The sequence below is a fragment of the Berghia stephanieae genome, chromosome 2, assembly GCF_034508935.2.
Source record: "Berghia stephanieae isolate SIO BIC M18660-M18661 chromosome 2, UCSD_Bste_1.3, whole genome shotgun sequence".
NCBI classification, from domain to species: Eukaryota; Metazoa; Mollusca; class Gastropoda; order Nudibranchia; family Aeolidiidae; genus Berghia; species Berghia stephanieae.
The window spans coordinates 105,344,428-105,369,427 of record NC_088361.1 but is presented as its reverse complement, the minus strand read 5'-3'; the positions used below and the strand labels follow the sequence as shown (position 1 = coordinate 105,369,427).

At 34.6% G+C, this 25,000-nt stretch overlaps 1 protein-coding gene across 1 annotated transcript in view; it reads left to right on the top strand.

Moving 5' to 3' along the window:
• LOC144964079 (adhesion G-protein coupled receptor V1-like) overlaps window positions 1-25,000 on the top strand; it is a 156,088-nt gene that overhangs the window by 37,920 nt on the left and 93,168 nt on the right. The window contains exons 8-24 of the mRNA XM_078898019.1: window positions 256-511; window positions 2,870-3,099; window positions 3,726-3,840; window positions 5,995-6,141; window positions 6,680-6,828; window positions 7,258-7,381; window positions 8,236-8,450; window positions 11,337-11,525; window positions 13,095-13,245; window positions 16,205-16,398; window positions 17,094-17,217; window positions 17,822-18,082; window positions 19,086-19,215; window positions 19,938-20,158; window positions 22,299-22,519; window positions 23,261-23,417; window positions 24,681-24,895. Of these exons, the coding sequence (XP_078754145.1) occupies window positions 256-511; window positions 2,870-3,099; window positions 3,726-3,840; window positions 5,995-6,141; window positions 6,680-6,828; window positions 7,258-7,381; window positions 8,236-8,450; window positions 11,337-11,525; window positions 13,095-13,245; window positions 16,205-16,398; window positions 17,094-17,217; window positions 17,822-18,082; window positions 19,086-19,215; window positions 19,938-20,158; window positions 22,299-22,519; window positions 23,261-23,417; window positions 24,681-24,895 (3,099 nt within the window). The remainder of the gene's footprint in view (window positions 1-255; window positions 512-2,869; window positions 3,100-3,725; window positions 3,841-5,994; window positions 6,142-6,679; window positions 6,829-7,257; window positions 7,382-8,235; window positions 8,451-11,336; window positions 11,526-13,094; window positions 13,246-16,204; window positions 16,399-17,093; window positions 17,218-17,821; window positions 18,083-19,085; window positions 19,216-19,937; window positions 20,159-22,298; window positions 22,520-23,260; window positions 23,418-24,680; window positions 24,896-25,000) is intronic.

The window sequence follows — 25,000 nt, the reverse complement described above, 5'->3', positions numbered from 1 at the left end:
ATACTATACTACTACTACTACTACTACTACTACTACTACTACTACTACTACTACTACTACTACTTACTACTATTAACTACTACTACTACTACTACTACTACTATACTACTACTACTACTACTACTACTACTACTACTACTACTACCAAAACAACAACAACAACAACAACTATTACTACTACTACTACTACTACTACTACTACTACTACTACTACTACTACTACTACTACTACTACTACTCAATTGTGTTTGTCAGGGTGATGCCGTTTGGATCGAACCAAAGGCCGCTCGAGTTATCATCAATGCTAACGACAATCCAAGCGGAATTCTTGGTATCCGACCCAACCAAGATGGCGGCATCCCCACCTTCCAGGTCAACGAGGACTCCTTTACCACCCTTGAAATTTTCGTGGACCGTTCCGATGGAACATTTGGGGATGTGCGAGTAGGGTGGTTTATTGTCAGGGACAGAGGATCCACTCCTGTGGAAGACGACATCGGACCCACTAAAGGTGAGCAATTAATTACACATTCATTCAGATTATTGCTTTGGCGGTTATACTGTAGTGTAATGGGAGCAATCTATATTCATGTTTTCGTCCAACCTAGTTATCGGTCACATGATTTTTTTCTGTTCAATGATTGGACATTTTTCAATAATAAATGTGAACATGCTGCTTTGTATAGATAGTTCGAAGTTGACGTCACTAAGGTCTTTGTTATTGTTTTTTGACATCCGCGTTTATGAGTACTTCTCACTAAACTGTATTAACCCGACTATAAACGATCATGGTTACACCAAGTTTGTGTGTTGGTCCGTTATACTTCCGGATGGCAATGTTATGAGCTCCTTAGCCAAGTGCATTCTATCTATATTATGAAAGTTGTTAACATACCCATGAGTCATGCTGAGCAAAATGGCCAATAGGATTCAATAGTCGTAACGTCACTTCCTTCCTAATGAGGCATGGTAACTTAGTAACACTGGCTCTAAACTATCGGAACAATGGCGCACCCCGTATGAACTATTTCTCCGGCTAGAAAAAAAACGCTTCCAGAGGAAAAAAAACACATAAATATGATCATGTTTTGACTTTTACACATTCTGATCAAAAGGCATATGAAAAGGGAATGAAAAGTTCTAGCCAGCATGAAGAACAAAAAGTAATGATTTTCTTTGTTTAGAACCAAGATGGCCGCCGTTGCCTGGCGGCGTGACATCAGACTACTGAATCCAATTGGATTCAGTAGTCTGATGTCACGCGCCCGGCAACGGCGGCCATCTTGGTTCTAAACAAAGAAAATCTTTACTTTTTATTCTTCATGCTGGCGAGAACTTTTCATTCCCTTTTCATATGCCTTGTGATCAGAATGTATAAAAGTCAAAACATGATCAAATTGATGGGGTTTTTTTCCCTCTGGATACGCTTTTAAGCTCGCCGGAGAAATATTTCATACGGCGTCCGCCATTGTTCCGATAGTTTAGAGCCAGTGTTACTAAGTTACCATACGTCATTAGGAAGGAAGTGACGGTACGACTATTGAATCCTATTGTAATGTTGGATATTTCTCAAACTATGAATACTTTTCACAATGTGGGTCATTGTAAACACGCTTTGCAATGTGACCAATGTCCAATGAGCACATGGAAAGGTAATACCTATAGATAGTATGCAGATGACGTCACTCAGGCCTTTGTTATTGTTTTTGCCATCCGCGTTTGTGAGTTGTTCTCACTAAACTGTATTAACCAGACTATAAAAGTTCATGGTTACACAGAGTTTGTGTGTTGGTCCGTTATACTTCCGGATGGCAATGTTGTGAACTCCTTGGCCAAGCGCATTCTATCTATATCCCCATTGGACATTTCGATAGCTCATTGGAATATGTGACCCTTCGCCTCAAAACGGTATTAAGTCGGGTTGGTTAAGATGTTGAAAATTGAATTTATAGCCAGAAATATCAGACTTGTGTTGAGTTTATGTGATTTATTGAGGAGAATGGATACCATATTTTAAGGTGCTAATGCCAATAATTTATATTTTGTGACCAGTTTAACATTTACTTCGGCTTTTAAGCATCTGATTCGTTCCGACATAATACCATTTTGAGACGATGGGTCACATATAATATATACCAACCAGTATAATATTATATCACGATATGAGATGACGTAGAGTATGCCCTTGCAATCACCAAAGAAAAGAAAAAAGATACAGTAGGAACTGATTCAAACAGAGACTAGATGAAGATTATTAAAGGATATAGACCATTGAAATCCTATCCCATTTGGAAAGACAATAGATTAACAATAAATGGAAAAGATTGAAAATAGAATTTTACGAAGGTCTCTCATCTAGCAGCCTGACCAACTTCAGAAGGAAACTTAGTATGAATGTTAGTATCGGTAAGCCACAATAGGGTATAGTGCATTGTTTTCTGGTATAGTGAGATTCTCAACCGACTTTGGGTTTTTTTTTCTTTTCTTTTTTTATATGTCTATTTTTCTGGCACTATATGTCCTTTTTCTCGTGGGTTCCTTCCGTAAAATTAGATAAATGTAATATATCAACCACATTACCTGAGCTCGACGTGCATTTATTTGCAGATCTGATAACCCAATTCCGTATGGGCTCATTGTTGTAATGAAAGTCTTTAAAAATGACGCAAAAAAAAAAAATTGTTCATTACAACCATGTTAAACTAGGCCTATAAGTGCGTTCGGATGTCAGACCTACATATATGTACACGTCGCCTTTAGGCCTTTAGCTATTTTCCCCTCCTTTAACGAGTTGTATATTCCATCTGTTATTCAAAGAAACTAAATTATATCTGCCCTTACATATTTTTTTCCTTTTGATTAATATCAGGTACATTATTCTTCGCTGATGGAGTGAACGAAGCAAAGATTTCCCTTACAGTTGTGCAGGACAATGACCCAGAACCAGCCGAAATGGTGTTGGTAAAGCTTGATCCTACGACAGTCACAGGCAACGCTAAGGTGGATGGTGTTAGTGAAGCGCGGATTCTTATAGAAGATTCGGACAACGTCTATGGTACAGTAGAATTTGGACCGGGATTAGACCACAAAGTCGATACGGTAATTTTTAAATATTTTTTTTTAAAATTTGCTCCCTGTCTTTCACGATTACTTCCAGACAAGGTTTTAAGTCTTCCCACTTCCAAATCGTGCTGTCGCCTTTAGATGTCTGGTTATCGAGGCATCGAAAATAGCAATAGTTTAAACCGATATCTGCGTATTGGTCGGTGACTTGCTCGCTGTATTGCATTGTCAGGTTTCGGAAAAAGAGTAACACGGATTAATTAAGAATTAATAAATGTCGAAATTTAGGTTATTAATTTAGCGAAATTAAATTATGGTAGCATGAAGGGGAGGCTACTGAAAGAAAGAAAATCAAAAGTATCGTCTGCTGTAGGTCAAGTGGCATTGATAAAGAGTAAGAAATGAAAATCGGACAGAACATGAACTCATTGATATGAAATCAAGTGTTGAAAACTATTCGGCTATTAATTCTTAGGAAGTTTGTGCGAGAGAGAAAAAGAAGGTACGCCGGTTGAATTACTCGTGTACTTTATGACTTTATGGCTGTTACTGTTATGAACTAAGAGCAGATTTGATAAGTCCATCGTCCCATCTAACCAATAATTAAATTTATTGAATGTTTTTAAAATTAAATGTTTTGTTTTATTTTGATGTTTCACCAGGCTGCAACTCCTCGCTTGCTTCGTCTTTCCCTCACAAGATCTGGAGCACGATTAGATGATTTGGATGTCAACATAAGTGTTTCCTATGACGATGGCACCCACGAACTTGATAACTGTAAGACATAATTCATGGCCAATTAATCTTCACAATGAATTATTATCAGGTCTTTCGAAAAGAAATGGTACCCCCGGAATGGTAAAATCTTGTCCAGCGACTGATTTGCTTTAGTGGATTTTCCGGGGTGGAAGAAAGAAGGGAGGAGAGCAAAAAAGTTTTATTAGATATTATAAGCGGAATTGGGGGTTGGGGGGGGGGGGATCTTTGGTGAAGCAAATAATAGTATGGAAATGTAGTGAGAAGGATTGATGGGACCCCCCCCCCCCCCTACCTGAAAAGTGAAGAAAACGATGCAAAAAAATTACTTATTCCATTCCTCTTTACTCCAATTGTCCACCACCAAAGTCTCTTCTTTGCCTTTTTCTTTGCTGCCCATCATGTGTGGCTTTCTGGTCAGTCTGATTTTCTCAAGCAGTGAACTTGTCTGTTTTGAACATCCAACCCTATGATTTCAAGTCAAAGGATTGGCAAGTTCTGTAGCTGCTCTTTTGTCTCAAAGTGTGGCCATCCAGTTTTTACTTCCTCACTATTACTGTTATTATTTGGGTGGAGATTTTTCTTGACCAGCTCTCTTCTATAAATCTGCCTTTTATTTTGTCTTGCCTTATGATATAGAGGAAGAACATTTTTGTGATGAAGGCCTGGACTTTAGTTTTCTTTTCTCTTTATAGTGTTGGATCCTTAATATAGTAGAACAGTTTTGACATTGGAGTTAAATATATGGATTCAATATGACTGTTAATCTTCCGTGATAAGACAGGGCTTTTGTATTTTTCTAATTTCAGCTTTAAAACCTTCGTTGTTTCCTCCTGTGTCGCTAATTATACTGCTCAAAAAGTTGAATTTGTTTACATCTCCCATTCTGCTTCCTGATATTGTAACTGATGTCTGTTATTTTAAAAATCTGAATCAATTCTGAGGCCGACTTATTTTGCTATTTCAGATAAAACTCCCACCTCTTCTTGCATGTCCTTAATGCGATGATGAGGACTTAAATATCTTCAACACACTCTATGTACTTTATTGGGGGAAAGAGAAAGAGACAAGGAATTTTTAAAAGTTGTTTAACGGGACATGGAGGGGGAGGGGGGGGGGGGGGGAATGAACTGTTCTATTCCTGTTCCTCACGAATGGCTTTCCCTAAAACTAAATGTTTCTGATATTGTTAGAAATGTTTTTTTAATGGATTATATTATTCATACCAGGTCGTAGTCATAGAGTTTTCATAGGCTTTAGACCCAGGCTTTACTTAAACCTAATAATATGTGAGGTCCTCTAATAATAATACATGGCATTTATATCGCGCATTTTCATCAATGCATGATGCTCAAGTTACGTTACAAATAAATATCAAAAATTTACATATATAAAACATATACCACAATGATATCAATAGCAGCAGTGTTTGTAATATTGTATCAATATCACGCAAATGTAATGGTAAAAAGGTAGTGCTTTAACATTGATTTAAACTATCAATAGATTTTGCTTCTCTTGTCCCTCTGGGCAGGTCGTTCACACAAGGGGCCCAGTACAGACAAAGGAACGGCCGCAATAAAATTTAAAATTTATAATTATAATTATTTCTAAGAGTGAGCTTTGATTTTTCAGTCAAGGATCATACATTAAATTCCTATTTGGTACATATATTCTAACATGCTTTTAATGTAGTCAGGTAATTCATCATTTAGGCTTTTAAAACAAAACAGCAACATTTCTAACATGCTTTTAATGTAGTCAGGTACTTCATCATTTCGGCTTTTAAAACAAAACAGAGCAATCTTTAAAATGATTCTTTCCTTGACAGGCAGCCAGTGCAGCTCATACAGAATGGGAAGAGACAGTGTGCCATTCTCTTTTGTGTTGTCACTAATTTAGCTGCACTATTTTGTATGCCCTGCAGCGCAATATTTTATCATGGCTTATGTGATATACAAGACCAGTGCAATAGTCTAGACATGATAAAACAGGAGTTGTTACGCGTTTCATTGTTGCATCTTTAGTAAGGAAATCTCTAATGGTGGATATTTTCTTAAGATTATTATTTATAATTAATCTCCCTCAAATTATAAATTCAAATTCTGAAATGTTTAGTGGATATTGTGCTATATAAATTCTTTAGATTAAGTTTTTAGTTTAATTTGTTTACAGACAATGTGTTTGAAGAACCAGCCCAAACGGTGGTTATGCCCTCAGGACAAGATCCAGTGGAGGTGTTGTTCAGACTTATGCCATCCACCTTCTTGGTTGTTGGAGGAGAATTTACTGCCAATATCACGGGAATTGGTTTTGTTGAATGTAAACAATATTATCAGTTCCTATTAATTTGTTTTATTTTGTTTTGTTTGTTTGTTTTCTTGTTTGTTTGTTTTGTTTTTTGGGGGTTTTTTTTAATAGGCTAACTATAGGCTAACTTTCATGAATTCATTGAATTACGATCCGTTTAGATTTTTACCTGATACTGATAATATAATATTTGCTGTCAGGAATTAACATCAAGCTTGAAACCGAAGGAAAAGAAGATTTCAAGTATTTGTCTGTTTCTTTGTTTTTCCCTTTCTTTTGTTTAAGAAGTATGTTACAAAAATTGAACACAATTTTGACTGTTTCTTATACAGCACTTACACAAGTTTTAATTGCCATTAAAATCTGTCCAATAGCATCTCATTCAGAGTATTTTATTTCTATAACCAACACTAAGGTAGCTCTAAGTGCATGGATGATTTCATATACCAAATCTTTAGGCTGGTTGCTCAACAACAAAATTTTTCATTTATTATTTAATTGCTTAGATTCTACATCATGGATGTTTGATTAATATTTTTTTCATTTCCAGCGTTGTTCTACGGTGCCTATAACAGCCCCAAACTTGGTCCCAGAGAGACAGTGTCAATATTTGTGTCGCCCACAGAGGCTAATGGAGAAACTGGATTCTTTAATGTAACCGATATAGAAATTGAGGAACCAGAATCTGGTGTTACAGATGTGAGTGCATGCTCAGATTTTTTTATTTTTAATTTTATTCTTAAACTATTTTATCATCATATTTATATATCGATGAAAAAGATTGGATAAACAAATATTTTTCATGTCCATGTGCTCATATTTTGAATATTTGCCTTTTTTCCTTCATTAAAATAAGATTACAATATATTTGCCATGACGTAAACTTCTTTCTTATGTATTAATCAATTCAGGAAACTTTCTTTTCTTCATATGTGATTATTGGCTTTTGACATAAGCAAACCTCATTATGTTATGTTATGTTATGTTATGTTAGGATACTTATAAGTTGCTTTATATGCTGCTGTGAGATTGTTGCTGATATAATTGGATCGACCTCTCCATTTTATGAGCTGCATTATTATTGGACTACATGTTTTAATATAATGCTATGATGTTTCGTTTAATTAGGTAATCCTGTTAGTGAGTCGCGAAGGACTGAGTGGAACAGCCACTGTTGAATGGTCAATAACTGGTAACAGTGTCACTAACGATGATGTTGTGGCACTCCGTGGGACAGTCACTCTTGAATCAGGTCAGTCTATAGGCAGTCATAGCAATAATCTGCTTTTTTGGTATACTCTATAACAGCACCTCTACCAGTTCCAAAACAGTCAAAATTATGATTGGTAGAGTATCTGAAGTAATGCAAATACACTCTACCCCCTCTCGCGTAAGCAGTAATTGCAGAGAAACATTTTTTGGATTGGAAAAAAAAAAGTATTTAAGCCAAAATCCTACGCAAAGTATAGAAAGTAATTATCACTGTGCAGTCCATGCTCTAAAAAATGGATGAGATGTTAGCCTCATAACTCTCGTGGCTCAAAAGGATATAAGCAATATTTTATGTTCAGAAAGTGATTGTTAGAATTTTCAGCTTGTATAATTTGAAATTAACTTTCCAAAACAGAATTTAAAAAATTACCTCTTCTGTATGACAGTGATGTTGCCAATGTATTCCTTATTAGTTAGAATAAAGATAATTATGTCAACAAGAATCATCTCTGTTGTCCAATGTTATTAAGATACACCTTTACCATCTGGGTCACAACCCATTCCCCCCTACAAAAGACAACGAAAAAAGAAACAAACAAATAACAAACTTCAAAGATGTAGTTTAGCTTAATTGTGCGAATTTTGTGAATAATTGGATGGAAATGAAATGTAAAATATATTTTTCATGACTTGAAAGTGTAACTTTTTCTACACTCTCAATTGCAATCAACCCATTTATATGTCCCTATTTCTTGCTATTTATTAATGCTATCGATCTATTCCAAGGGTTTAGTCATATCTTTGAATTAGCTGAAATAGTGATAGAGACTTCAGAAACGTCAATGTGTAGAAAATTCTCATACCTTTAGAAAATAAATTATTCAATGTTAACAGGAACCTCTGAGACTTACCTCACGATCGGCATCAAAGCAGATGATATCCCAGAGGTAGATGAGTTTTTCATTGTGACTTTAGACAACATACAGCCCTCTGACAATCAGCGGTTGAGGCCAGGCTCCAATAAACTTGTTATTACAGTTCGTTCAAATGACAACCCAGGGGGAATTATCTCATTTTCACCTCAGATGAAATCCAATTATCGTGTATCTGTGAGTTTTGCTATAATCTTGTTCACTACATATTGTATTTTTTAAAATTATCTAATCATTTCTTATTTGATTTCCGATTTTTCAAAATTAATTAAATGCAAATGCTCATATCTTTCTTTGTTGAACTCCCTCCTTACCAGCCATTTTCAGGATTTTCCCCAAAACTTCACACCCAACTAACACAAAATATATTTTTTATCACTCAAACACAATAGAAGTAAAGTTCTTGTGAAAAACAATTTCTTTAGATAAACATGCTCTACAATACACTGTTCATTTTCTTTAAATTTTCTGATGTACAAAAGAAATTTGAATAAAAAAAATGTTGGTTGTATCGTAACGAATGTGACGATTTTCCTATAGTTGGTAAGGAGAGGATTAAAGGAAAACAGTGTGGGTGAAAATGATAGATAATCAGAATTTATATAGAGAAATTACACTACATTATTGAGCTTGTATAGATATATAATATGTTCACTTCCATTCAAAAGTGTCCTACGTTGAATTTGGTACCAGTTTTGAAACATTCAAGTAAGTAACATTCAGATTCTTAAGATAATTACAAGTATGTCTTGTAGATTAATTAAAGCTCTTGAGAACAAGAGCAGTTCTATCGTGCAATTAATAGAGTATGCATTCAATTTCTTATCCCACAAGCAATAATTCAATTATGTTAGAAAAGTTCAAATGCTCTCTTAACTCACTCAGTCCTAGAGATTTTTGCTACTTTTCAAAATTGGGAAAATGTATTAAAAATGAGCATATACATAGATAGGTTTTATTCAACTACCATTAACATGCAAAAACTAAAAACATAAGCTTTGATACTACTCCTATTATTTGTCTCAGAAAAATCTAATAGATAGGAATGGGGTTAAAGTAACCGGGGTAAACTACGGATATAGTCGTTGTTAGGGTTGAGTGAGTTAATTCAGTTAACATAAGATAAACAATAAAGTTGTAAACCGCGTGAAGGAACCCTGACATTAAAGCACGTATACCCAATTATAATTGTGTATATTATCTGACAGTTATGATTTCATTACTATTACGTGTGCGGCTATGTGGTCTAGTGGTATGACACTCGCTTACGGATCGGAAGGTCCTGGGTTCGAGCTCGCGCTCTGCGCATAGTTGAGTCCTTGGAAAGGGCTCTTTACTCACATTCTCTCACCGTACTCAGGTGTAAAATGAGTACCTGGCCTTTAACAGCGGTGTCTTTGTCCGAAAAATTATAATATCGCCTAACAGGCGGCATGTCCCGTCCTACATGTTAAATGTTGCTGTTGGCCAGGGACCCCTTGTAAAGCGCTTTGAGCATGTTTAGTGGATATTGCGCTATATAAAAGCTCTATTTTTTTAATTTTTTTTTAATTACAGCTCATAAAATTCTATTCAGCTTGTTTTAAAAGAAGTAAAAACTGTTTTGGCATTAAATTTGAATTTGATTATTTTAAAAATTAAACCAGGCTTTTACTCATCAATTTATGGGAGCTGTTTGCTATTCAAGGGAAAATTCTTATGTGTTTACATGATTTATAAACATCTTAACCCTTGGTTGAGTCACTTTCCGATGTTTAACTCACTCAACCCTAACACCGACTATATCCGTAGTTTACCCGGGATACTTTTATCCCATGCCTACTTATTACATTTTTCGGAGACAAATTATTGGTGTAGCATCAAAGTTTATGTTTTTTGTTTATACATGTTAGTGGTAGTCTATGTACATGCTCATTTTTAATACATTTTTTCCAATTTTGAAAAGTAGCAAAAATCTCTAGGATTGAGTGAGTTAAGACAGTTTTTGTCAAATGAAAGATTTAAAAAGACGTATGTATTGACAGAGCTTATGACTTACTGTTAAAACGTTTAGAAATACCTTTCTGGTACGACACTCAGTTGGTTTAAATGTTATTTAGTAGATGAACAACAAATTGTAGTTGTAATTACTTTGAAGTCTGATCAAATTCCTTTGGAATGTGATATCCCACAGGGTCAATTCTTGGACCCGTGCTTTTCGTTCTCTACATACATCCACTTTCAAAGGTTATCGGGGGCTTTTGGCCTGTCCTACCACCATTATGCTGATGACACCCAATTGTTTGGATCTGGATTTACCCAAAACTTACAAAATGTCAAAAGTGTATATGAAAATGTGTACTGGGTGTAAGGGATTGGATGGATAGGAACAGGCTAAGGATGAATGAGGATAAAACCGAGGTGATGCATCTAGGGAACAGAAGATTTTGGAACGAGATGAAATTGAAAGAAGGATAGATGTCAATAGATAATGATAAAATGATAATAATGATAATAATAATAATAATAATAATAATAATAATAATAATAATAATAATAATAATAATAATATTTATTATCATCATCATCATCATCATCATCATCATCATTGTTATTATTACTATTCTTCTTCTTCTTCTTCTTCTTCTTCTTATTATTATTATTATTATTATTATTATTATTATTATTATTATTATTATTATTATTATTATTATTATTATTATTATTATTATATAGTGATAGTAGTAGTAGTAGTAGTAGTAGTAGTAGTAGTAGTAGTAGTAGTAGTAGTAGTAGTAGTAGTAGTAGTAGTAGTAGTAGTAGTAGTAGTAGTAGTAGTAGTAGTAGTAGTAGTAGTAGTAGTAGAGCAGCAGTAGCAGCAGCAGCAGCAGTAGTAGTAGTAGTAGTAGTGGTAGTAGTAGTAGTAGTAGTAGTAGTAGTAGTAGTAGTAGTAGTAGTAGTAGTAGTAGTAGTAGTAGTAGTAGTAGTAATAGTAATGGTTGTTGTAATTTTGATGAGTCGCGAATTTCAACCATTTAAAATGTTCATTTATTCATCATCTATTTACTCTAATCCCATTGTCAGGAAGGATTATTGCCAATAGAAGTGATAGTAGAAAGGACAGGAGGTGCTTTACAAGAAAGATCTGTCAAGTATTCAATGGAGCCTAATGGGGAAGATGAGTTCTTTGGAGCTACAAATGTCTTGTTTTTTCCTCCTGGGCAAAGAATAGCAAAAGCCACAATACTTGCTAAAAAAGATGGAAAACCAGAGGTAAGATGAATAAAAGTATTCAGATATTTTTTTTTTTAATATATGATTCTTAAACAATCAAAAGAAGAAAGTGACTTGATTAGTTCTGCCATTGGCCAATCGTACAATCTCTCTCTCTATGTGGCATATCACTTGGACGTGGCCTCCCACAGTCCTTCGGAAGAAGTCTCTGTCTTGTGCCCATCTGCCACATTCCGTCACGCCGTTGTTGAGCCATTCCTGTATATCCTGTTGCCATCTTCTTTGTGGTCTTCCTCTGCCTCTTTTGCCCTCCACCATGCCCTCCAGTACATCTCTCTCTAGTGTGTCGTGGCCAATCGTACAATGACAGAAAAAACAGAAACTTGACGACATACAAGCAAAAATATGCAGCGTTTTTTGGCTGATGATTAAACTCCAGACCTATTTTCCAGGCACGAGTTTTATCTTTTACACCTACCCTGGAAAACAGAATGTCTTCAGTTTGATCTGCAGTTATGCACCACTTCATAAGATTTTTATGAGAAAAATGGTTTGAATTGTTGATGAAAATTTGGAAAGTTACAGACATGCTACAAACTAAGCCAAACCTCATCTCAAATTTTCTGTTACAAATTGACAGAGGACGTTAAGACTTACCACAGTCATAGTCATTCGTCCATTTGAGCAGCTGTTGATGTCAAGTCTCAGTTGTTTTTGCTGCTGTGATAAGTCATGCAGTATAGGACAGTAGTCTTGTTTTTATCATTTACATGTTCTCGGATTATCATTTCAATTTCATTATATAATCATACTGTTTAATCTTTTTTGGATGTCTTAAGATTAGGATGGTGGGTGTTGATTATAAGTGTAGCCTTGTTATTTAGAAAGCATGGAATATTTTCAAAAAGTAAAACAGATAGTCTTTCATTTATAGACCAGTGTGAGTCCAAATAAGGTGTTAGTCGGTTTGATATTAGAAAACTGAGCCCTTCCTGGATATTTTCATGTTCAAATGGTATGAGACGGCATCCTCATATTATCTCATCATTGGCCTTGTCTTTGGTCTCTTGTATGCTTACTAAATCCTCAATCAGGTTGTTTGAAGAGAAACTGCGAACGTTGAATGGTGCAATGTTAATTTCTAATTTACAATTGCATCATCAATAGTGGAAAACTGTAGATTTTACCATGTAGCAATGATGAATAAAACTTAAACAATGTTCCTCTTATTGTAACATTAAACCAGGCGTTTAGGAGAAATTATATCAAAAGACAATAACAAGATGATGGATTTGAAAGAAAACGTTCTGTTTCATGAATAAGACAGACACTCTTGAATTCCAACTTGAATTCCACCAACTGTATTGCAAGCTTTTTGTATTTTTAAGTGCAACATATGACATAGACATCAAGATTAGGGTTCTCTTCATAAAATAATGCTGTTTTGAGAGTCAAATAATAATAAATGATAATAATGCTGAAAACGTATATAGCGCTATAACTTCGAGACATCAGACTCTTACCGCTTGAAAGAAATACTTGGTACAATGACGTCTCTTTTTTAAATGATGTACTTTACAGATATAATCATATTTTTTTCTTTGAAAGCTACTGGAGAAGTATTCTTTAGTGTTAACATCGGCTGGTGACCCACCAGCCACACTCGGTGATTCAACAAGCATCCCTGTAGAAATTGAGGAAAGCGATGATCCTAATGGCGTCATACAGTTTGAGACTGACCCAACAGTTGCATACACTGGTAAGTATCCCAATATTAGGGTTTTCATTTCAATCATTGATTCAGGTCGTTGGTTTCTTTAATGGAGGAGGAGAATGGGTTGGATCGTGAGTTGTCAATATTGAGTTCGGTCTTTGCTTTATTTGATACAGGGGGTCGTCCCACCAGCTCAATTGGAAGAGCATTTGCCTCAAGCAAAGGAACTGTCCCAGTTTTAGTTAAGGTTTTGTTGGGTTTTTTTCCTGACCCCTCTTATCTCCTGCAGTGGTTTGGTCTCTGAGTCTAATTTATCTTGCCAAGTTCTCTCCAATGGACATATCGTCCTATTCAGAGGGTAATAAGCAATTAAAACTATCCATTTAAAGCTACAAAAAACTGGGATAAACCCCAGCTCTAACAGCTTTATGGCTCTAAAGTCTAGTTCTACTTGACTCAAGTCTGCATGAGTCAAGCGTGCAACTATGGGAATTGACAAAAATTGTGAAGTGCTACTCCAAAAAGAGTGTTTGACAGCTTCTTTGTTACATAGATCCAGCTTGGAAAGTAAAGAAATTTTAAATTGAAATACAGTGGTCTCCGTTTATAAGCGATTTCGACTATATAAGCATGCTCGAACCAGAAGGAAACAGAATTTTTACTATATAATTTTACCCTTTATAGGCACACTCACCAGAAAGGACTCCGCTTAGAAGTGCGCTCACTTTTCTTACCATTACTTTAAAATACAAAACTAAAAGAAAATAAACAGCTAAAAGTAAAAATACTATAATTCTATTCTTAATGCAAAAGATTGAGAAAAAGGGTTAAGAAGGAAATCATCAAAATGCTCTATGAATAACGTATGGTACACACTACCTCACTATTCCATTATTGCTTCCCTTTCACAAAACAATTGCCATCTCAGTGATGAAATGGACAAACATGTTTGTCCTAGAATCTTTGGTGATAACAATAGGTAGTCTAGGCAACCCATTGAAGCTGTACGGCGATGGGTGTGTGTTGGGGGGGGGGGGGGGATGGATATGTTGTCCACTTGTGGTGACGTTGACACGATTTTGGAAATGGGGTAAGGGAAAGGAGGGCTCAGACCATAGTCATCATAAAGTTATAGCCTGATACTGACCAAAAAATGACGTCAAAATGCCAGTCTTTTGCCACAAAAGAAAACAAATCGTGAGTTGTATTCAATAGTTCAACCAATGAAATAACGGGTTTCCTTGAGCTCTACTAATGACAACTCAATAGACGCTACACAAACCTAAAAAATGACGTCAAACTACCAGTCCTAGAGGGTTCTAGTGTCAGGCTATATATTAACAATGGCTACGGTCTGACAGTCACCAGATCTGGTCATAATTAATCATTGATCAAGATCACAGCCATTTTTATTTGCACACTTTGTTTGCAGAGGTGTTAAATGTGCTCACGATGTGAACTATAAAGATACGATACTGCACTTGAACTCTTTGTGACTTTCTTGGTTTAGACATATTATGTCTGTTTCCAATTCTATTTTGTACTACATACTGCACTCTACACTACCAACATCAGAGGTTAAAGAATCAATTAAAAAACATCAGACATTATTTCCAACTTAATGGCCAAGCATGAACAGAGTAAGAACCAGTTCACAGAAATGTTGGATATGGCATAAACAAGTGCATCCAATCAAAAGTCAAATAGGGAATGAGATTAGCGGAAGAGTAGCGTCCCTTGATTGGACGTCACCCATAGTCTGTGACGTCACCGGCGGAAAAGTTATTAGAGAGAGAAGGTCATGTTGGTTCTGCGCATGCGTCTCTCATCCTCGCTTCCGCATGCATGCGCACAACCAACATGACGTTCTCTCTCTAATAACTTTTCTGCCGGTGACGTCACAGACTATGGGTGTCGTCCAATCAAGGGACGCTACTCTTCCGCTAATCTCATTCCCTATAAGCAACAATCTCAAGCGTCTTTACACCTCGTTCCACATCTATGGTATGGTACAGTCCATATTGTGGCAAAAAGAGGAGACAATTTGTTTACCCTAAGAGTTAAATGAATTTAAAAGAAATTAAGCTTTAGAAAATCAATTTCTAATGGACCAATGGCAGTTCCAAGAATTGCAACCCTTTAGTTTTACTTTCAGCAACTCTGAAGTAAAGTTATTTTTCTATAATATGAATATTCAACATAGACTAAGTAATTAAGAAATCAGATTCTGCTTATAATCACAATCCCTCTAAAAGCAAACTCTGCGTGATTCCCAAGGACTGTGCCTTTTAACAGAGGCTTCTGTATTAAACAGAATCTCTGGAGCGTGATATGCATGGATATGTGTGTGTGTGTGTGTGTGTGTGTGTGTGTATAAGCAGCATATTGAGAAACTATGGAATTCTTCCCGTAGTGGGGAGGGAAGTCACTTGGTTTTTATCTCTCTATATCTGTTTTACATGTTGCTTTTGGTCTTTGTCTTGGAATGAAATTACTTGGTTTTTGTCCTGGTCCTGACTGGAGTCCTTAGCTGAGAGGGAAACAGTCACATGTATAGCTATAGTTTTGGGAGATGATTTTTTAAACTTGTAAATCATCTCTTTGTTAAGTACTATTATTTTTTTTGTTTTGAATATGTTTTGTAAACCTTTGAATGTATTTCCTTTAGTGGGATTCTGTGCTTGTGTTTAGATGAGACTTGAGTTTATCTCAAACTAAGTTCATTAGTAGTTTGGTAGTCTGCTCTTGGAATCCACATCTGTTCCCTAATTAAACCAGTCCCCTTTGTCTTACTTTTTCTCGTGTGCTTTTTATTGTAAATCTATAAATTTTTTAGTATCCCATTTTCCCCCTTTTTTACTGGTGCTGAAATGACCTGATATGTTGTAAGCTCTGTAAAACCCTTAAAAACGAAAACAAACAAACCATGGAATTTATTTTTTTTTTCTATGATTTATGACTATTGCGTTTTAAAGTCATATACTTTGATTTTTATTTATCGTAGCGGAGAGCTCAGAAGGAGAACAGATCAACATTACTCTCAAAGTAGAAAGAGCCTGGGGAACATTTGGCCGGGTAGAGGTTCCATGGAAACTCCAACCTGAAGTACAAACTGACTTGATTCCATCATCTGGAACCCTGGTATTTGAGGATGGACAGGCAGAGGGATTTCTTTCTTTTATCGTAGTCAATGATAAGGTAAATGTGCTAGACATAAAAGAGTTTAATTATTTCGATTATTGATAAGTTTTATTTCCATTTGTAGTATCATCCTATTGTGCGGCTATGTGGTTTAGTGGTATGACACTCGCTTTCGGATCGGAAGCTCCTGGGTTCGAGCCTCGCGCTCGGCGCATAGTTGAGTCCTTAGAAAAGGCTCTTTACTCACATTCTCTCACTGTACTCAGGTGTAAAATGAGTACCTGGCCGTTAACAGTGTTGTCTTTGTCCGAAAAAAATGTAATATCGCCTAACAGGCGTCATGTCCCGTCCTACATGTTAAATGTTGCTGTTGCCCATTGACCCTTGTGAAGCGCTTTGAGCACGTTTAGTGGATATTGCGCTATATAAAAGCTCAATTAAAAAAAAAAAGTTTTAGTATTCAGGGCATTGTATTCTTTGTTGTACGATCTGAAATATCAACATTTATTTTTTCTTTCTTTTGTTTTTCACTAAATGCAGATACAAGAATAGTTGGAAATAATTCCAAGAGTAGCTCAGCATTGTTCTATCATTTATCACGCTATTGTATAGATAAATAATGAATTCTAGTTCTAGCATTTCATTATACAAAAAATGTAATTATACTCGACAGTGTGCCTATGAAATAATTTCTTTTTATGTCTTGTTTGTATAAAATATTGTTTCATATTAAGTTTGTGAATCGTTGACAGATTCCTGAAAAAGATGAGACGTATGCAGTTCAGTTAATGACTCCAACAGGAAAAGCAACACCGGGCATCCCTATGGTGGCAACCATTGTCATATTAGAGAATGACAACCCTGTGGAATTCAGAGGTCATTTTTGTGTTATATATTTTGTAACTATCTAAGTTTTCCTATGATGGAAATTATTTTTACAAACATTTTAAGATCTGGTTTTGCCGTTACTCATTGACTTGCAGTGGCAGAAATCCAGTATGAAAATTTTAAATTATTAAAATTTGGTTTCAGAGTTCAGTCGAATATTAAAAGTAAAATATAACTTTCACTGAAATATAATTTTTTTCCACTAAGATTTGTTGGTGTTCGTTTGTTTGGGGTTTTTTCTTACTATTATTATTTTTTTAAAACTTTGTTGCGTTTAGTTTCTGAGCTTAGATGTAATTAGAGGCAGGTTATTGTATCAGCAACAATTAATTGCACGTCAATTTCCCATCGTTTTGATGGTATTTTAATGGGTTTACTCTAGCCGATCAAAATCAAGATAGTATTTTGTTGTGAAATAGTTGTTAGTGAGTGTCTGTTTTTATAGGTCCATCACTAAGTAACTTTCCCTTATACCACTTTTGTTCATTTTCATCTATTTTTTAAAACTTTAGTCTTGAAGTAAAGATGAATAGCAAAAGATAATGATGCATTTTGATACTTATTAATTTTTTTTTTAATTTTTAATCACCAGAACCCCTGATCTACACGACAGAGCCAAGCGTCGTAACCTTGACTGTGATACGATCTGGCAAGCTGGATAGAGTAGCACGTTTGTACTATCGCAGCCTAGATGGGTCAGCCTCTAGTGTGGATGGTGATTATACACAGATTAAAACACAGGAACTTGTTTTTGCTTCCGGTGAAAAAGAGAAAGAGATACAAGTTGTAATTTTGGATGATACTAACCCAGAAGGCAATGAAACATTTAGTGTGCAATTGTTTGATGTTGGGGGTAAGTTGATATAATCAGTGTTTACATAAATGTCATTTATCCTGTATCATTATTAGAACATATCTATCAAGATAATCTGTTAATACAGATCTTTCTTATTCTTCCTCTTCTTCATCTTCTTCATCTTCTTCTTATTTTTCTTCTTCTTCTTCTTCTTCTTCTCTTCTTCTTCTTCTTCTTTCTTCTTCTTCTTCTTCTTCTTCTTTCTTTTCTTCTTCTTCTTTCTTCTTCTTCTTCTTCTTCTTCTTCTTCTTCTTCTTCTTCTTCTTCTTCTTCTTCTTCTTCTTCTTCTTCTTCTTCTTCTTCTTCTTCTTCTTCTTCTTCGTCTTCTTCTTTCCTCCTCCTCCTTCCCTCCTTCTTCCTTGCCTCTTACAAATCATATAAACTGATCATGATATGTCATTTATAATGTATCAACTGGTCAATTGAATTTGTATATTTCAATTCCTTATATTTAGTTGTTAAAGCCATTTATCTGTTCATCATTTTTTCTTAATGTTCAATGTTGTATATTTGTAAATGCGTTTGTGATATGTGCGCTTCGTCTCTGTCAAACAGTGATTTTGTATGTTTTGAAATTGTCAAAATATTTTTTTATCTAACATGTTTTTTTGTTTGTTTTGTTTTTAGTTTTTATTACTTAAGAGTTCAATTGGTTTTTGTTTAGGGATGCACACATCTTGTGCTGTATTATGTTATTGTGTATGATTACATGCACACTCTATGGTTAGAGCTTTCTAAATGCATTTATCTCTAACTCTTGAGTGATTGGGGGTCCCATTCATGTTTTTCATATTCCAAGATGGATTACTCATGAGCTTTATGTTTTCATCGTTAGTTTTGAAGATCAATTTTAAATATTTCAAAACTCTTTAAGAGAGCTTTATAATGATGGATTTATTCCTCTTGTATTGTGATCTTTTTTTATATTTTGTGTGAAAGTGATGCATTTTAATTAGTCTGATAATTAACAATTTTCAATAAAACAATTTCTATTCACAAGGTGATCTGATTACCACTGACAGTTCTACAGCTACCATTGTCATCAAATCCAATGACGATGCCTATGGTGTTTTCAGCTTTGCTCCACCTGCTGGTGTGGAAGTGGAGGAAGGGAGTGTGGGATTTTTAGAGTAAGTCAATGGAATTCTAGATGTAGCTTATAAAATGCTAACAAAGAGCAATATTTATTACCTAGAAATATTCATGTTGTGTAGTGTCGCAATGATATTTTCCATTCAATACGTAAATTGTATAATGTCAATGTAAGTTGCAGAAATGGAAAGTATTAATCATATTTTTTTAAAATACAGTTAAAAAAATAAATTAAATAAATTCCCTTTATTCATCCCTAAGGGGAAATTTTTCTTTAGGGTCTATTCCAAGGGAAGACTGGAATAACCCAGGTGTCAGTGCCGCAAATTGAGCTAAGGCTAGGTGACTTGCTCAAGGTCACACAATGCAGCGGGTAGTCGAACTCGGTACCTTTCAGGTACGAAGCAAAGACCGTACCACTGAGCCACGCAGTCCCATTATTAAGTTACTATTTGTTTTGATAATGCCTCCTCTTAATATTCTTAAAATGTGACCCTTCGTCTCAAAACGGTATTAAGTCGTGATGACTAAGTTGCTGAAAATTGAATTTGTGGCCAGAAATATCAGACTTCCGTTGAGTTTATTTGTTTTATTGAGGAGAATGGACATCATATTTTAGAGTGCTAAATACCGGTCATTCATAATTTTGACCAGTTTAGTTTTAATTTGACTTTTTAGCATCAGGTTCATCCTGACATAATACCGTTTTGAGACGTTGGGTCACAAATGGTGTAATGAATTCAAACATTTCATCAAACAGAATTGTTAGAGATAAAGGTAATTTTGGATCTGTCAACGTGTCATGGGAAATCCAGACTCTTAACAATAGACCCCTTTCTCCTGGAGAAGATTTTGAATTCCCGAGTGGTCAAGTGACATTTTCTCCCCAAGAAAACAAACAAGCTTTATCTGTGTCTCCTTTAGCAGACAGATTACCTGAAAAAGCTGAGAGATTCCTTCTAGTCCTCACAAAAGTTAAAGGTAGGTTGGTTGAGGTTTTTTCTCCTCTTGCCCTTTCTTTTTCTTCTCTATTTTCTTTCTTTTTTGGGGGGTTGTTTTTTTAAATTTTGTTCTATGATGAAGTGAAAACAACATTCTACAATTAAGGTAACATTAAGTAATTTGCTTAGATTTTTAAAAAAGAAACAAAACGTGATAGCTTTTTGTGGTTAATGGAGTGTTGCTGCTTGAAGCCCGAAGAAATAAATAACAATACAAAATGAAACGGAAGCTTCAATTTGTTATGCAAAGACAGATAATGTAGACGTTTCGGGTTTCCTTTATCAACAAAACACAATGAATCAAACACTAGGTGGACGAATAAGAGATATAAGAATGGTGTAGTTAGGGTGGTTAACAAATTCTAATGTGCTTGTTTATTATTTCTTATAGTTGCTTATGCTATTTTTAAACTATAAGATTATGTGCTTTATAAAAGAAGCAATATATGATATGTAATTTTACATGGAGGTTTCTAGTGAGTCTTTCATAAATCATTTACTGTGTTTTGGTAAGAGTGTTCAATATTCAACTTAGAGTAAGCTGATCTAAATATAGTTTCATAATTCACAAGAAGGAATGATCGATTATTAGTGTGTATGTTGTAACATCATTGTACACTACAAAATCATTGTTTTCCGTTAAAGCTTTTTAAAAACTGTTTTAGACCCTACTTTTGCTTTTAGTATATTTAACAAGGATCTTGGAAAGGCAGTAGTTGCATTGTACTTCGCATTCGACATGTGTTATTTACTAAAATCAATTTGTAAAATTTCAGTTGATTTCATGATTCATTGTTTTGTAATTATCTATCCAATTTTAAACATTTATGTTGATTTCAGGATTAGATGTTATGTAGTTATATGCAAGCAGTATATTATTGTGCGGCTATGTGGTCTAGTGGTATGACACTCGCTTTCGGATCAGAAGGTCCTGGGTTCGAGCCTCATGCTCAATGCATAGTTGAGTCCTTGGAAAAGGCTCTTTACTCACATTCTCTCACCATACTCAGTACCTGGCCGTTGACAGCGTTGTCTTTGTCCGAAAAATTGTAATATCGCCTAACAGGCGTCATGTCCCATCCTACATGTTAAATGTTGCTGTTGACCAGGGACCCCTTGTAAAGCGCTTTGAGCACATTTAGTGGATATTGCGCTATATAAAGCTTAAAGCTCAATATTAGAAATCATTTAAGGATCCATCATTTCACTAGTTTGTATTTTGCCAATCGATTTGTAAATTTGTATATTTAACAATGAATGACTCTGTAAATTAACAGTTAAGTTTGTAAAATGTCAGCTGATTTTTAAAATGTAAAGTTGTTTAGCTAACAGTTCATTTTCTTCAATTTAAATAATTTTAAGGTTCATTTTTATGTAATTATCAAGCCAATTAGTATAATTTCAGTTTGTTTCATGAATCATTAGTAATGGTTAACAATCCGGTTGATATTATTTCATTTGATGTTGATTGTATTTGATCGTTAACAATTCAATTTGTAATATCATTTCAGTTTGTTTCATGGTTCACATGTGGTTAGCAATTCAATCTGTAGAATTTCAGTCAAGTTCAAAATTCAGTTCATTTTGTAAATTTTAGTCGATTTTACTATTCAACTTCCTGTACTTGATGATTCAATCTATGAAATTGTAGTCGGTTTCATGAGTTTATCATTCTGTAGTTAACAATTCAAATTGCAAAATTTCGTTTGATTTCATATATTACCATCTATGCTGTTTATTCACTTTGTAAAATTTCGTTTGATTTTACAATTCATTATTCGTTTGTTAATAATTCAAGTTTTAAAATTTCATTTAATGTCAAATTTAAAAAATGTGTAGTACACAATCCTATATTTATGAACTACCGCCTTAATCTGGTAGTATATCGGGAGAGAAAAGCATTTTGACTTTCATTGATCAATTTGGGTAGACTTTCTTATAGGCATTACAATAATTATTTCTTTACAAGATTAGTCATTCAGCCGCACCCGAAATATTTTAGGATCAGAATTCTTTGTTTATAAAAATTAAAAGCCCGGATACTTCTTGGTAAAATACAAAAATTCATTCATTTTTTTTTTTTACATTGAATAATTGCTTTTATATTTTTATTCATCAAGTGATTTCAGGCATCTTGTCCACAAGCCTGGCTTCTTTATCAGACCAGTTTATAGTAGCCACCATCACAGTAAGTTCTAGTGATGATCCTTTTGGCTATATGGCGTTTTCCCAAGATGCAAGGGAGTTGAAGGTGGCAGAGGATTTCGATCCAGGAGATGAAGCATCCACACAGGCAACCTTTATAGTAGAAAGGAGACAGGGGACCCAAGATAGAGTCAAAGTGAGTCTATTTTGATTAAATATTCTGTCAGAAATACAAGTAAAAGCTAATAATAATAATAATGCTGAAAACTTATATAGCGCTATAACTCTGAGACACCAGACTCTAAGCGCTTTAATTACAAATTACTTTGGCTGAAACATACTCATACACACACACACACACACACACACACACAACACAAAACCAGACCTATCTTGTTTATCATCAAACAGATATGTTTTAAGGGAACGATTAAAAATAGACAAAGATTCTTTTTCACGAATGCTCTGTGGTAAAGCGTTCCAAACAGAGGGTCCGAAATGAGAAAAGGATCTGATTCCTGCATTTTTCTGTATTCGAAGGTACATAATGCATACAGTTTAATCTTATTACAACCGTGAACGTTAAACATTTTCTCGAAGGTTGTCAATATCTGTGGGTAGGTAAAAGCAGGAGGAAATCAAACAACTGAATTCTTTTTATTTATATTTAATTTGTAATGTTTTATCATAGTATTTCTCCTTATGTAAATGTTTTCTATAAAAGTTCAGGAAACAGCAAGATAACTATTTATGGATGAAACAGAGCATAATGTAACTTTTATTTAGTATAAATATAGTGGGAGTGTTGATGTGTAATTGATATGATTGATATTAAATTGTTTGCATTTATTACATAGTTTATATAATGTATCTATTCTCTCAATTTTTCATTAAAGGTGCTTTGAAAGATGTAAAACGTATTGTATTCCATCAACAGGTTTTGTGGGAAATATTTTCCGAAGAACTTGGGGGCAATCTGCCTGTGATTTATGACTTCCTTTTTAGTGGACAATGGCCTGCACCAATGAATGATGAGATATCAAAAAGGAGACCGGGAACAGCAACACCCGTCCTACTCTTTTCTGGAGCTGCTGGTATTTAATCTCTCTGTTCTTTCAGTTTGATACTTAATACCAATCAAATAAATCTAATTTTGAATATACTATCTTTATTTAAACCCATACATGGCTTGGATTTCTTGTTTGTTTTTTTAAACGAAAAAAACCCGCAAAAACTTAAGATCTACAAATTACTTAAAATGTTGAGCTTTTTTATAGCTCAATATCCACTAAATGTGCTCAAAGTGCTTTACAAGGGGTCCCTGACCAACAGCAACACGTAACATGTAGAATGAAACATGACGCCTGTTAGGCGATATTACAATTTTTTCTAACAGAGACAACACTGTTAGTGGTCAGGTACTCATTTTACACATGAGTACGGTGAGAGAATGTGAGCAAAGAGTCTTTTCCAAGGACTAAACTATGCGCCGAGCGAGGCTCGAACCCAGGACCTTCCGATCCGAAAGCGAGTGTCATACGACAAGACCACATAGCCGTACGATTATTATTATTATTTGAAATCATCGACACAAATTATACAGATTGGAAGATGATTGAAATTTTATTTCATGACTATGTTGTAGTGTTATTTTGTGAATTTTATAATTGGCTTTTGTAATATATTCCTGTAAAAGACTGATACATTTTTTCATTATTATTATTATTCAAATGTGGTCGTATAGCTGTTATATGTTCCCTGGATTTGAGCTCAAGCTAGTTAAATTAGATTATTATTATTTTATTTATTATTGTTATTATTATTGTTATTATTATTTATTATTATTATTATTATTATTATTATTATTATTATTATTATTATTATTATTATTATTATTATTGGTATATTTATTATAACATTGTTTGTGAAGCTCATGTTAGGTCGCTTAGATGTGGCAAAATACTCTCCATCCGATTTAGATTTGACCCAGCCACTTAACACTGAGTGAAAAAAGATTCCTAAAAAATACAAATTTTATGTAAATTCAAACTGGGTCCTGTTGCCTGAAAGACCATGGCTCAACAGCATCATGTTCATACCATTTAGATGTCATTTTGTATAAGATTAGATATTTAATAAAACTTTACTGTATTTGTTTTTATTGACTCTATGAATCCTTGATTTGGCTATGAATTATTATTATTATTTTTTTTTTTTTCACTTAAAATTGATAATTTATATTGTAAAGTGCCCAGAGCTTGTGTTTTACACGAGAATGAGCGCTGTATAAATGTGTATTATTATTATATTATTATTTTTGAAATACCAAAATTTAATCCATTTTAAACTCCTTCTAGGGCAATTTGTGACAGTCTTTCCCAGTGCCAATCCGGTCATGGCTAATTTGGCGAGAGGATTCTCTTTGTCTGCTTGGGTTCAACCTTTGAGTAACACAAATGGGTACATTATGGCTAGATGTACCGATGATGGTAATACTCACTACTACAGTCTACGCCTTGCTACATCTGACACAAGCACAGTCCTGGCATTGTCACTGTCATCTGATGCACACGTATGATTCTAGTGTATATATCATCTATGTGTTGTAATGGGTTCATTCATGTCACTGTCATCTGATGCACACGTATGATTCTAGTGTATATATCATCTATGTGTT